The sequence below is a fragment of the Bidens hawaiensis genome, unplaced genomic scaffold (assembly GCF_021521415.1).
Source record: "Bidens hawaiensis isolate Kalapana, Puna unplaced genomic scaffold, B.hawaiensis_p1.1 tig00031765_1, whole genome shotgun sequence".
Classification (NCBI taxonomy): domain Eukaryota; kingdom Viridiplantae; phylum Streptophyta; class Magnoliopsida; order Asterales; family Asteraceae; genus Bidens; species Bidens hawaiensis.
The window spans coordinates 37,481-52,083 of NW_027495363.1; the positions used below are offsets into that span (position 1 = coordinate 37,481).

Here is a 14,603-nt window from a genome sequence, read left to right on the forward strand (position 1 = left end):
TAAATAGAACAACATCTTTAAGAACAAGCAAATCCAAATCCAGTTCAAACGGGTTAGGTAGTAAATAGTAAAGAAGCTAAAGTGTAAATGTCTAATAGTTAGGATTATAATTGTAATATGTTAGTATACATATACAAGAGCCATGAATAAAGAAAATAATCATCGTTATATTTCTCATTCACGAGTCGTGTATATGTATACCAACCTATTACAATTATAACCCTAACTGTTAGACATTTACACCTAATTAGTCCCTCTACTATTTACTACCTAACAAAACGAGTCACGGTTCAACCTGTTTTGTTTCATAACAACCTAAACCAATTGGTCCGGTCTTGATTTAATAACATAGCTAAATAATATGATGTATCCTCTAGCTTGAAACTAAAACCTAAACTCACATTAAATAGAACATCCTTCTGTCCCCACAAGGCAAGCGCCTTTCCTAAACAAGCGCCTTTCCTATAAAAGTTATAATAGCAAACTCACATGTCATAAGTACCATCTTATTTAATGTCATAAGTACCATCTTATTTAATGTCATGAGTTATTGTCTATAACTCTAAACCACACATAACACACCACTTGCTTCATTCCCCTACACACATGGCTCCTCTCCGGTACTACTCCAATATCCTTATCCCTTTCATCCTCTTCTTCATTTCCGGTGCGGCCGCGTTCCTTTACAGGAGAAAAGGCGGCCTCCCGATTAACTGGCCGTTTCTTGGCATGACACCAGACACCCTCCTAAACATCCACCGTATCCATAACTTTGCTACGGATTTCCTTAAACGTAGCAACGGTACATTCCTACTCAAAGGCCCTCAGTTTGCCAATATAGACATGTTATTCACCTCTGACCCCATAAACATCCACCACATTTTGAGTAAAAACTTTTCTAACTATCCCAAAGGCCCTGAATTCCGTAAAATATTCGATATCCTTGGAGACGGAATCTTCAACTCTGATCACGAGTTATGGGAAATCCATCGCAAAACAACGAATGTGTCCGTGTTTAAGCACCCGAGTTTCCATATGTTGCTCGAAACAACGATCATGAACAAAATTGAGAAAGGGCTTCTCCCGGTTATTGAGCATTATGGGGAGATGGATTTACAAGATATATTTCAAAGGCTTACGTTTGATGCTATATGCTTGTTGCTTTTGGATTATGATCCTGAAAGCTTGTCGGTTAATTTACCGGTCATTCCGTGCGAGAAGGCGTTTACGGACGCTGAAGAAGCTCTTTTGTGGAGGCATTATATACCGGAAACGGTTTGGAAGTTGCAAAGGAGATTTGGATTAGGGAAGGAGAAGAAGCTGAGTGAAGCTTGGAAAGCTTTTGATGAGTTTATATATAAGCGCTTGTCACAAAAAGAGGTAAAACATTGTTTTACTATTTTAATCACTTTGTTGAGAAAGTTATATTTTTATAGTTGTGACACCTAAAAAATAGGATATTCCAGCTAAAAGTGGATAACTGAAAACATGGACGGACGTTTTTAGTTTTTAGTGGTAGGTCTTTTTCAAATATTTAACTACTTTGTTAGGCTATTATGCGTGGTGAAGGGTCTATAAATTGGGATAAATTGCGATACATGGTGTTTGGTCAGTAAATGATAGGAATTTTTTTTGCAGTGTAATGTTGTAAGAGCTACAAACAGTGATATATATATAGGGAAGCGATACATGGTGTTTGGTCAGTAAATGTTACGCTGAGTTATTTCGAGTTCTTTAAAACTCAAAGCGGTTCTCAAAAGAAATCAATTATATATATATACATATATATATGTATATAACACACACAGAGTAATATAATAATAATATTCCTTCCCTCCTTCCAGCGACAAAACCCACACGCCCCCGCCCCAATATCGCCCCCCGGGGGGTGGGGCGGTGCCCCCCCCTCCCGAAAAAAACCGCCCCAGCCGCCCCACTTTTGTCGCCCACTACGTTAAGCCTTATAAGAGTATAAAAATTTACTTTAGCACATCTAAATCTACCTAAATGAAAATAATAAAAGACACATGTCATGATCATATGGAATTTTGGCCAAATTTTCCTGTCTAAAATCTTATTTTCCACTCTTGTTTATTTTAGCTAATAAAATATAAGTTTGAATTTATTTGTTTCCTTAATGATAATTTATTTATATTTATATAATATCAAATAATTAAATATATTGATACTTATATTACGTTAACATTATTTTCATAATTTTAATACATTAATAGTTACGTTTGATTAATCCGATTATTTTGTATTTTTAAGTCCTAATTTTAAAGTCTATTAGATAGCATTAATTATATTATTAAACAAATTTTTCATAAATTTGTAAATTTTATATTCTAAACTTTTTTAGTTCTTGTAGTACGGGTAATGAAATGTACGAGGTAATGAAATAGACAGATGAATAAATGAACAAATAAATAAGATGAATTATTATTTATCCAATTTATTGTTTGGTTACCATGTGATAACAAGGATTGGAATAGAATTTACTTTATGTTGTTAGGTAGGTAGAAAAGATGAACGAATAAAATAAAATTGGTAGCGGTGGGTGGTGGTGGCGGTAGTGGTGGTGAGTGGTGGCGGTCGGTGATGGTGGTTGGCGGCAGCGGTGGTGGTGGGCGATAGACGGTAGTGGGTGGTGGCAGGAGGTGATGGTGGTTGGCATTGGTGGGTGGCGATGTTGGAGGATGGTCGGTGATGGTGATTGGCGATGGTAGGTGGTGTGGCAGGTGGTGGGCAGCAATAGTGGTTGGCAGTAATGGAGGGGCCGGGAGGTTGTTGCGATGGCGGGTGTTAGCGTCGGAAATCGATGGTCGGTGGCGGCGGCGGTGGTGTTGGTGGTGGGAGGGTGGAGGAGGTTATGTAGGACGAAAGATGGAATGAAATGACAAAAAATAAAAAAAAAACATTTGGAGTTGATGTAACGAATTTGGTATATTTTAGAGGTAATGAAATGGATAAGGTAACATTGATAGCTGAATCAATTTCCTTAACTTACCTAACACTCTTTTTTTCATTTATTTGTAATTGTCCATTTCATTCTCTCTCATTTCTACATACCAAATGCTAGCTTATTGTTTGTTCTCTTATTTCAAATAACAAAATCTTATTCATTTTAACATTTGATAAATCCCGTGTACTACACGAGTTCTAAAACTAGTTAACTTATAAAATTAAATTTTAAACTCCATTCGTTTCGAGATATGTATTCTTCATACTAAACAAAAGGTATTGTAAATTGTAATTATATAAATAACAAGCTCGCATACTTAGGTTGGGCTTAACTCTTAAGTTTATTTATTAAACGAGTTCTCTAGACTAGGGCTTGTTTAAATTAATTAATAGGTTGAATCAGAGCTTTTAGCGAGCTATGTTGAGTAGTTCACAGATGACTAAATTTAATCCTTATACAAATTTGTTTAAACCTGGTGTATGAAAGTAAACATTTATATAATAAAAAAACACACCACAACAAAATACATATAAAAATACAAATAAAAAAACTAATCTATTCGTCTTCGTCCCCATCCTCGTCTTCGTCCTCCTCCTTATCTTCGTCCTCCTCTCCGTCCTCATCTTCGTCCTCAACGGGACGATTATCCCACACTTGTTGAACCAAATCCGCATTCAGTTGGTTATGTATATCACTTGATGTGAGCTGATGAATGTTATACGTTCGTTGGTCTTGGGTTGGTTCAGGAAACTGTTCTGGAACGCTTCCTGGTATATAGTGTTGACATATTGCTTTTCCCTCGTCTTCTAAAATCATATTATACAATATGATACACGTATACATGGCATCGCTCATTTTTGCCAACGTCCATACATGACAAGGGTTTTTCTGCGAACGTTTTTTTAGAACCCCGAAACACCTCTCGATATCCTTTCTCGCAGACTCTTGCTTCTTCTTAAAATAATCTCTTTTTTCTTCGATAGGGTCTTGAAACGTCTTGACGATGATTGAGTACTCTGGATATATCCCATCTCCCAAATAGTATCCGTGACGATAGAAGGTATCGTTGGCATAAAAAAAGTAAGACCGGTATGCTACGGCTGATGTAATACTCTAACACGGGTGACGCGTTGAGAACGTTTATGTCGTTGTTGGACCCGACTGAGCCGAAGTAGGCTGACCAAATCCAGAGGTCGTGTGAACAAATGGCTTAAAGATTAACCGTTGGCACTCCATGGTCACCACGAGTGTATTGACCTCGCCATGCGGTTGGACAGTTGGCCCACTCCCAATGCATGCAATCTATACTCCCGATCATGCCTGGAAAAGAATGTTCGCTTTCGTGAACATCATATATGCGAGTCAGGTCGTTTGAAGTAGGAATCATCAGATAACGACGAGAGTATAATTGTATTATCCATATACAAATAAATTATTAAAAAATATTTATATTAAAAACAATAGTTAATACAAACAATTTAAATTTTACCGATGCAAAAATTCTCCAACGCATCTCTCGTTGTTTTCTCAGCCATCTTTAAATACTCGTCATTGATATCGGTCGTGTTGCCGTATGCGAGGATGCGTAGAGCCGAAGTACACTTTTGGATGGCGGAGAATCCTAAATATTCTCTTGCGTCGGGTTTCTGTTGAAAATACTCATATTCCCGCTCCATATCTCCAACGATGCACAAAAATAAACGCTTGGACATCCGAAAACGACGTCAAAACATAGCGTCATTATATGTAGGTGTGTCGTTGAAGTAGTCCTTCATCAAACGAGCGTTCGCTTGGTTACGATCCCGAAGGATATATGACCGTCTACGTTGTGCCGTAGACGGTGCATAGCCGGACACCATGTTATTGGCGACGACCCGAACCGCGTTCGTGGCCTCTAAATGCTCTTCCGCCACTTGTCGATGAATCTGATGAATTCTTCGACTCTCGTTGATTAACTGATCCCAAATCTCGGCAGAATTCGTGGAATCCGGGGAACTCATTGAGTTTGAAGAAGTATGAAAATGATAAAAATTATTGGTATTTTTATGTTTGGGTTTGTGTATGATATGATGAAAATGGTTTAATTGGTTTGATATTTATATTAAAATTTTAAATTAATTTTTTTTATTTAGCCGTTACCCCCCAACGGTAACATTATTATTATATTATTATTTCTCACACTTCGCCGACGACAATTAAACCTCGCCCCCGCCCCCGCCCCAAATCGGGGGGAGGGGGCGTGTTTGCGCCCCAAATCGCCCCATTTCGCCCCTAATCCACGCACACTACACAAAGCCTTAGAGCATTCACATCTCATTCTCTAAAGTTGTCAAACCCATATAATTTATGGTAAATTTTGATAAAATCATCAAAATCACCTCCAATCCATTCCTTATTATATGGATGAGTTATATGAGAACTAAAGTAAAAACCTGAATATAGGGACTCACTTTTGATCCATACCATATAATATATCAACTATCATCCAATCACCATATATTATATAACAAGACAAAAGAGAAAAAATAATAAAATAAGAGTTTATGGATATGAATAAGGAATAAAATGTGGAAGATTTTTGAAAAATGATAAATAAATTTATAGAATAGTGTTTTTTTGGTTAAATTATAGGTAAAAATATATGGAATGGGTTGGGAATGCTCTTATACACGTTTATTTGTATGTTCACGGCATCTGAATTATTTTGTCATAGCGTAGAAGGAACACGAAGAGTCTACGGGCTTGTTAACGTCCTTAATGAGCAGCTTTAGCGGACAGAGTACTGGGATTACATGTGACTCAAAAAAGTTCCTAAGGGACACCATACTAAACCTGATGATTGCTGGCAGAGACACAACAAGCACATCCCTTTCTTGGTTCTTCTATCTCCTTGCTCAAAACCCCAGAGTAGAGAACATGATCCGAAAAGAGATCGAGAACAAAACAGGTGGCGGGAAATGGAAACCTTTAACTATAAAACAGTTGGAGGGACTCGTTTATCTTCATGGAGGTATATGTGAAGCATTAAGGCTATATCCACCTGTTGCTTTGGAGCACAAAGCTCCATTGAAGGCGGATATCCTACCAACCGGTCATGCTGTTGATAAAGAGTCAAGGATAATTCTGTCTTTTTACTCGATGGGAAGAATGGAAGGTTTATGGGGGGATGATTGCATGGAGTTTAAGCCAGAAAGATGGATTTCGAAAGACGGGAATGGGATCAAGCATGAGCCTTCTTATAAGTTCCCCGCGTTTCATGCAGGGCCTCGGACATGTTTGGGTAAAGAAATGGGGTTTATTCAAATGAAAATGGTTGCGAGTGCGATTATTTGTAATTATCATGTGGAATTGGTGGAGGGTCATTTGGTTTGCCCAAGTGATTCAGTTATACTGCAAATGAAATATGGTTTAAAGGTCATGCTCTTTCCGATCAAGACTGTCAACGAAGGCGGTTGATAATCTCAAACGACGAAGAAGTTGTCAAATATTGGTTACCGTATATTAGTTTACAGTGTTTGGGTGAGGCATATTATGGTGTAATAATATGCTTACGTTTTAACGAATAATTAAAGGCCTCAAGTTTGGTGCTAAGTGGCTATTAAAAAGAGTGCCTTAACCTCCTTTCTACAACCAAAGATCATGCATAATAAGTGTGCTCTTAGTGGATTTATTCAATTTTGAAATAAAATGAGGCTTTTGATGCTACTTTGTTTTAGACACTAATTATTGTTTGTAATAAAACATATTACATATCCACAATAAAAACAATTGTATGATTTGAATTAAGTAGAACTAACAAAGGTAGCAAACCACCTGAACCAAATAGAACTAACAAAGGAATGCAAGCATCTCAACTAAAACACCATACATGCACCTTATCAAGGCATTTGTCAGTGTGCTCCGTCATCAATGTCCCATATGAAATGTAACTGACATTACAAAAGTTTATAGTTATCAGACAAGTAATATACTTGCCACCGTGGGTGAACAGGAGTACTAAGATGCCAAATTAGCAAAACGGTATTACTTCACCTATAATTATTCTATATAAAATGCTATACATCTAATCTGTTGAAATTTAACCAAAAGTCATAAATACTATAGAACAAAGAGGCTAATGATCCCACCAAAATGTACGCGGACAGATTCCTTACCAGCTGAGCAATAAAGGCATAAACAAAATTATGTTTAATGGCATGCTCAGCTTTGGAAGCCAAGCCAAGTACGATCAGACTGGTAATCGCGACCATAATGGTCCGAGGGTGCGTTTTAAAAGGAAATCCAGTTTCACCCTGAGATTTGATTGCTTCGAAACTGACTAGACCAATAATAACAAAGTTTAAAGCGGATCCCGGCTTCATTACACCTTCGTCTTCCAAGGTTCCTCTTTGCTGCTCGCACAACAAACGATGTCCATTTCAATCACCTTATTAGCCAACACAGATCCTGGAATCGTTACACGTTCTTCCCCCAATGTCACTGGCCGGAAATAGTTTGTCCATATGCGTTTAAGACACACAATTGCCCGTCTTGAAGCACTGGCTGTCTCATTATTGGATTTTGTAGGTAGTTCCTCTTGAACGATGTTCAGGTCCATCTTATAGCCAAAACGGAACACGAAGTCATCACTCCTTTACCCAACGAACCTGGCTGGAAATAGTGAGTGCACATCACAATTGCCCGTCTTGCTACTATGAGTAAATATTAGTATGCTCCGGCCGTCTCATTATTGGTTTCAGCAGGTCGTTCCTCAACCATGTTAAGTGCGACCACGGGATCAGCCAAAACGGATCATCCCAGCATCGCTACACCTACTTCTCCTCGTGGAAAATAGGGAGTCTGCCTGCGTTTAAGAGACGCAACTGCCCGTCTTGCTGCTATGTGTGGAAATCTGTAACCACTGGCCGTCTCATTGGTCTCTGGTAGTTCCTCAACTACGTTCAGCGCGGCCTCTGGATTAGCCAAAAGGATCTCGGAAAAAAAATCCTTCAACTTACTTTTAAAAGACTGGATTTCGCATCAAGTCTGGATGACTAACAATACCATTATTAATTTTCCATTATTATTATTTTTTGTTTACGAAATAACCTTTAATGCTAACATTTTGAAAAGTCAGGGTGACCACCAATTCAAAGAACCCAAATCCTTACCAACAACGTGGTTTGGTTTCAGGATTCAGGCTCTTGATCAATGACAAGGTGGGCCATGAGAAGTATTTTCATACTTGGTTGTCAAAATCCTAGGTTAATGATAAAAGGTGAAGTTAAGCTAAATAAACACAGCATCTTGTCACATCCTCAATGAAAACCCTTTAGTTGCAAATGAGGGTGGGCGGGTCCCACACAGGGGCGGACCTACTCATGTGGTAGGGGTGCCGGCTGGCCCCTATGAAATTTTGTTTTTTAGTGTTATTATAGTGCTAAAATCCCAACCGACCCCTGTGAAATTTTGACTACGACCCTTGTAGAATTTCGAAATCAGATGGGTGATGAGCATCCTCGAAAACTCTGGTCATCGCATTCTCATATTAGGCTGAGGGGTGTGGAGCGCGAGAAAGGGCGCGTGAGCCCAGCCGCTCGCGCCCCGGGGCGCGAACACCACACCACCGAGGCGCGAGAGGGGCGCGAGCACGAAAAACAAAGCAGGCGCAAGGGGGTTCGCGGGACCTGTGTGGCGTTAATGGGCTTGGGAATGGTGAAAAGCGCCGTTGGAGTGTTAAAACTCCCACCATGGAAAAATAAAACAACCGGAACGATTTCCGTCGTGCTTAACGGGTTCTCAAAGTCCAAAACTCCGGCGACTGATTCATTTTCCGGCGAGGCGAATTTGTAAACCCGGTTGAACAGACCGGTGTCACGGTCAACGACGTCAAAGGAGTAAACACCGTCGACCGGAGTGGCGTTGGCGGTGACTTTCCGGTCGAGAAACTCGGCGAGTTCCCGGCGTACGGTGTCGTCCGGTCGCCGGAGCATGTTGTAGGATAACTTCAAGTGGGATATTAGCATCCATGTGTGTATAGGAACAGCTTTATAAATATGGTTTTTTTTTAAATTTTATTAACTGTGATTTTAATTGGTTTTTGGACGTTTATGAAAACAAAATCCGCTCGCGCCCTCTGCTCGCGCCCCTCCACACCAGGGCCTGGGGCGCGAGCACCACAACCAACACCCATCTTATCAAGTTTCTCTCTCTGCCACACGTCACAATATTATTGGCTGGAGCCCCCACTCGCGCCCCCAACACCCCCTCAGCCTTAGTATAAGTTACTGAAAAGAGAAACTGAGGAAGAAGAAGGCCTAAATCCCTAATATTAGTTATGTATTGGTCCTCCTTAGTTCAAACTATAAACCAGGGCCCACAATCATTTATTTAACAAGGTTTAAACAAGTTTGGCTTTTCATGATATTCTTTTCACTGAAGTCTTTTTGTTTTACTAATTTTTTTAATTATTATTTCTTTTGTCCGTTAGTTTAGGACATTGTACATTATATATATTAATTTACAACTTATTCTATGTTGTACTTTTGGCTTCTTAAGCTGTACAATTTTCATTCACATTTGGATGCTACACGTGTTGTTGTGAACCTCACACATGTTCTCCACTTTCTCACCTGTCCATTCACCTTTTCGATGTGCCCATTGCTCTCTCTCTCTGCATCACTGATAGCTTTCTCTCTGTTGTTGGGTACTGAAAGTATGACTGTGGTGTTGTGACACTTTTATGACTCCGATTCGTCTATTACGGCTCCAATTCTTCTGTTGCCGGGTTTGATTTTGTAAAACCTAGGCGACGGCGGTGGCAGAGACCGGAGAATTTCGGTAGTCTATGGTTGTGGCAGAGGAGGGTGATGTCATCCGCCCTCTGTGTTCCGATTACGACTGTTGCCGACTTCGGTTTTGAAACCCTAGGCGGCGGTAAGACGGTGATGATGTGTATATGAGTTGTGTTTGCTACATCGATGCTCATATTCTGGCTTTTTCTGTTGTACAATTTACATTCATATGTGGATGCTCCACATGTTAGTTAATGTGAAGTTTCATTTGTGAGATGCCTTGGCCTAAGACTTTGTTGTTTGTTGTGTATGTAATTCAGTTGGTTTTTCTGGGTGCTATGTGATGATCGTTTGACAGATATGAGCATGTGATTTTCACACTTGGGGTTATATGATGATTGTGGTGTTCGTGGTTTGAATGGTCTTCAACACCATGATTCGATTTGTTTTTCTTTGTGCTATGATTATCGTTTGAGACCGATATGAGCATTTGGCTTTCACATTTGGGGTTTTCAATTTGGCTTATATGTTACACTTGATAAGGGTTTTTGTTGAAATAAGAGCACCTTGGTTGAAAGTGGTGGCAAGTGCTTTAGGTTATTGTTGGTTTGTCCTTTGATATTTCAATATATGCTATGATGACGCCCCGCTATTTGGCGAGGCAACCAATGTTGCAGCCATTGTGGAACCTGAGCCTCAAGTGATTTGTGTCACATTTTGATTTTTGTTACTTTGAATTTCGTGTGTATAGACAAAATGCATACTCGAGAACAAAAGCAACAGATGCCATTGTTGTATAAAGTTTCTTTGTAGGGCTTGATGTTGGTGTGTTTGGCACGTATGGTACTGAGTTTGTACATTTACAACATAAATATGCCAACTGGTGTGACACTTCTTTTGAGTATGTTGAAGCTATGAAAGTAACATCTGATCCCACAGGTTAGTAGCTTTTCAACAACTTGCATCTAATTGTGAGATTCAACCTTTTAGTTATTTTTAATTTGAAACAAAAGTTTACTCAATGGTGATTAAGAATATTTTTGAAAGGGAACATGTCAAACCCATTGATGGTTACTCTCTATTTGTCTATATGATGTTTTAATGTGTGTGCTTGAAAGTGGTGTGTGAGATTTAAATGTTTATGTGTCAGTGGTTAGAAAGAGCTATTAAATTAAAAGCCTAGAATTAATATGCACGGAAAGATTTTGCAGCCCAAACAAATTGTACGAGTAGATGTCTTCCAGCCCGGTTAGGAAAGGTTTTACAGCCTGAACCGTTTAAATGGTCCAGTACAGACCTATGAGAATCGACCCAGCCTAACCCAGGACCGACCCACTTGCTCACAGTTACCTATATTAACGTTTAACTAATATAAAATAGACAAGTTGGTTTGAGCCGTGCGTTGTCCATTTGGTTGTTGGCAGCAAATAAAAGGGAAAAATAGATCAGTTGCATCATTTTTCTTGGGAACACATATGCAGCTAACCACATTATTTCCAATGTTATTACCTTGCTAACAATTATTACTTACTGCGGATGCCAAGTGTAAGATTACATGTGTTAGTGCCTAACAAGAAAGATTATCCTCAGCTGCAACTGCAAGTAGTAGAAGACAATTTACTTGTTCATTTCTTTTGCTGAGCTTATTGGGTTAGAAGATCGTATAGGTTATGTTCTACATCATAGCGATGATTGTGATGGCTGGTCGAGACAGATCAGTGAGGGGTGTTGGATACGAGTATGTCTTTGGCGGCGGTGGTGGTTTTGTAGTGCTTTGGTGGTGACAATAACCTGTTGGTGTAGTGAGGAACAAGTCGGAGGTGCAAGAAAGAAAGTTGAGCTAAAATTATATTATTATTATTGTCCGCTTCAACATTTTTTTCTTTTGTAGTTGTGTAAGTTTCTTTTTTTTTAATTTATGTTTTCGCTAACGCATTTTCAAATGTTCATGGTTTTTTGATGTTATCAAATACCCGCGCGTTAATGTTCATGGTTTTTTGATGTTATCAAATACCCGCGCAACGCGCTGGTGTTAAATACTAGTTGTTTATTAATTTTAATTTTAATAAACTTTTGTTTTTCTTAATATATGAATATTATTTGTTGGTTTAAAAAGATATCCTTTATTAAAATACTTAAAAAAAACTTAGTATCATTTATCATATTCTCTAAAAGTTAACTAAAGTAACTATATAGAAAACGACTGGTTATGAGAATTTAAATGATAGTTGTATTTGTTACATCGCGATAGACTTGTTTAGAATGTTAAAGCAGATGATAATTTAGTTAGACTAAAAAAATTGAAATTTTAATTATGCATTTATAATGGAATTTTGTTGAACTATATTTTTTATATAACCTGACCAGATTCATCCCGATCGGAATGGCCAAACCGGATGAAAATAAATTAATACCGATTTGACCCGACCCGAACCGGACCAGAAAAAGAAAACTGTATAACTGTGTACCGACCCAAACAATTTCCGATCTCTGTAAAAAAATTTTCTAGATCTGCCACTGGTCCTGCATGAGTTCATCGGGTATCTAGCATACCGCCCTGCCTATAAAGTGAGTAGTGAATGCGAGTTGGGCATGTGGGTTGTGGAATTCAGGGCTAGGTGACGGAATTTGAACATTGGCAACGGTCAGAGCTAGGTGACGAAATTTGAACATTGACAAGCTAGGGTTATTTGATCGTTATGCATTAAATAAAAAAAAATTCCTCATTTTCGTTATGTAAATTTAATCAATTTCCGTTCATTTTATACATAACCAAATTTAATTTTAACGGTTGTCACAGATTTATCGAGACATTTGAATAAAAAAATATGAGGTTGAAAAAAGGATGAGCTAATTTATGATGCATAAACTTCACTTCACTCAGGGCACCATGCAATATGAATATCATTCAGTTTTCGATACATAGAACATAGAAGTTATGTATTATTAAACAACATTATTATTCATAGAAGTTATAGCTACACCATTACATTTTATTATATTAAATAAAACGTTCGATACTGGCGTATGCTACATATGTTCTGCTGAACATACATTCGACATCACAAAGTTACGTAGCTCAACTTCAAGGATTTTTGAAAGATCTATGGGACACATAAACTTGCAATGGACCATCAACGTGAATATTAATTGAGGTTCTGTAACTTAGGACTTTGTTTTCATCACCCAACTTGAACACAAAGTAACCTAACAAAACCGAAGAGATTATCTTCAGTTGTCGATATGCAAAATCTCGACCCAAACAAGTCCGTGGTCCGGCCTGTGTATGAACAAGAAAGGTAAAAGGGTTGATTAGTACCAGCATATAATTAATAACTAGTTAAATATATAGTTTGAAAATAATTTTATTACACATTTCAAAACTCAATTACTCACGCCTTCTGAAAACTCAGTTAATTATATTATTCTAACCTGAAAAGCTGTAAATTTGAAGGGGCTCTCTGGATGGAAGCAACCACGTTGATCAAGCCATCTTTGTGGTTTGAACTCAAGTGCATCATCACCCCATATAAACTTCATCCTTCCCATAGCATATGGCAAATAAGCTACCACATCCCCTTTATTCACATTACAACCATCTGGTAGAACATCATCTGAAAAGCATACCTTTGGATCCTACATCATTTGTATGATCTCAATATTGTTACTTTGTTAGGGAATTAACTGTTGATATAAAACAAATTTAGATGTTGCTTTTAATAGTGTAACAAATGCTATTTTGCTTTCTTTGTTTTTATTGAAAGCCAAACTCAAACCCAAGTAGAATGAAAATTCAGTTGGCTGTAAAAGGAATCTGCAAAAAGTAGCTACACAATAAGCAAGTAGTTAGGATATTATTGAAACAATTACAATAATAAAAAATCAATTACAAATTAATATTATTGAATAACTAAATTTCTTTGGGTGAAAGGCTAATTAAAGCCATTATATATTTCTGAATTATCAACCGCTATTCGATCAAGCAATTACAACTTAGATACCATGAAAGAATGTAAAAAATGTCACACAAAAACTTAACTGCATGTGCTATAGTTATATTTTTTTTAATGGTAATCTAATCTACTCCTAATAATACTACACCAACTTCCTCCATGAGACTCAAACCCTCGACCTCCAAAGGGGGACGGAGTGCCTTATAACACACAATATACCGTTAGGCGAAATGCCCTTTGGTAACTGCTATAATTATACTAGCTGCTCTAATAATTAAGTGAATGAATAATGTTATAAACTCTTATAGTTTCCAATTTTCCCTTAGAAATTAGAAAACGTATATGAAACAGGTACTATTCAAACACGAATCGAATGCATACCACTGGCAAAGCAGGATATAGTCTAATAGTTTCGGTCAAAGCGGCATGAAGATATTGCATCTTGTCAAGTGCACTGTCACTCACACAGGCAGCAAAATCGGCAACATCTGTGATCTCTTGGTTCATGTTTGTTGCTTCTATGATTTCTTTTGCAACCATATCTTGAACTTTAGGATGTTTGCAAAGCAAGTAAATGAACCAAGACATGCTGATCACAATCGGATCTTTACCCGCAAGCATAAAGTTTAGTATTATGTTGCGCAAGTACTTTGGATCTCTATCATTAAACTGAATAAACCGTGATAAGATGTCTTCTTTTTTAAGCAGCTGTAAGTTCCATAAACAAGTGGTTGAATTAATAAAATGAAAATCACTTAATCAACCATTAATTGATGATATCGTGTTTAGCGAAAATGGCTATTGACTTTTAAATTTGTAAAAAAAAATTAATAAAAATTGCCGTCACCTAAAAGATGACACGTGTCTAGCTTATGCTGTGTCTGTGCAATAATATGGTGTCTTGCCGAAAAT

At 37.9% G+C, this 14,603-nt stretch overlaps 2 protein-coding genes across 2 annotated transcripts; one reads left to right on the forward strand and one right to left on the reverse strand.

Annotated features, from left to right (window-relative positions):
* The first annotated feature begins 552 nt into the window (after positions 1-552).
* LOC143582487 (alkane hydroxylase MAH1-like) lies at positions 553-6,665 on the forward strand. Its single transcript, XM_077065034.1, has 2 exons — positions 553-1,380; positions 5,684-6,665. The coding sequence occupies exons 1-2, from the start codon at positions 607-609 to the stop codon at positions 6,419-6,421; spliced, it is 1,512 nt and encodes a 503-aa protein (XP_076921149.1). The 5' UTR covers positions 553-606; the 3' UTR covers positions 6,422-6,665.
* A 6,110-nt stretch (positions 6,666-12,775) lies between these two features.
* LOC143582489 (cytochrome P450 704C1-like) lies at positions 12,776-14,269 on the reverse strand. Its single transcript, XM_077065035.1, has 3 exons — positions 14,073-14,269; positions 13,171-13,374; positions 12,776-13,018 (listed from the first exon to the last, which is right to left on the reverse strand). Exons 1-3 carry the CDS (start codon positions 14,229-14,231, stop codon positions 12,824-12,826), a joined length of 558 nt encoding a protein of 185 aa, XP_076921150.1. The 5' UTR covers positions 14,232-14,269; the 3' UTR covers positions 12,776-12,823.
* Positions 14,270-14,603: the final 334 nt, after the last annotated feature.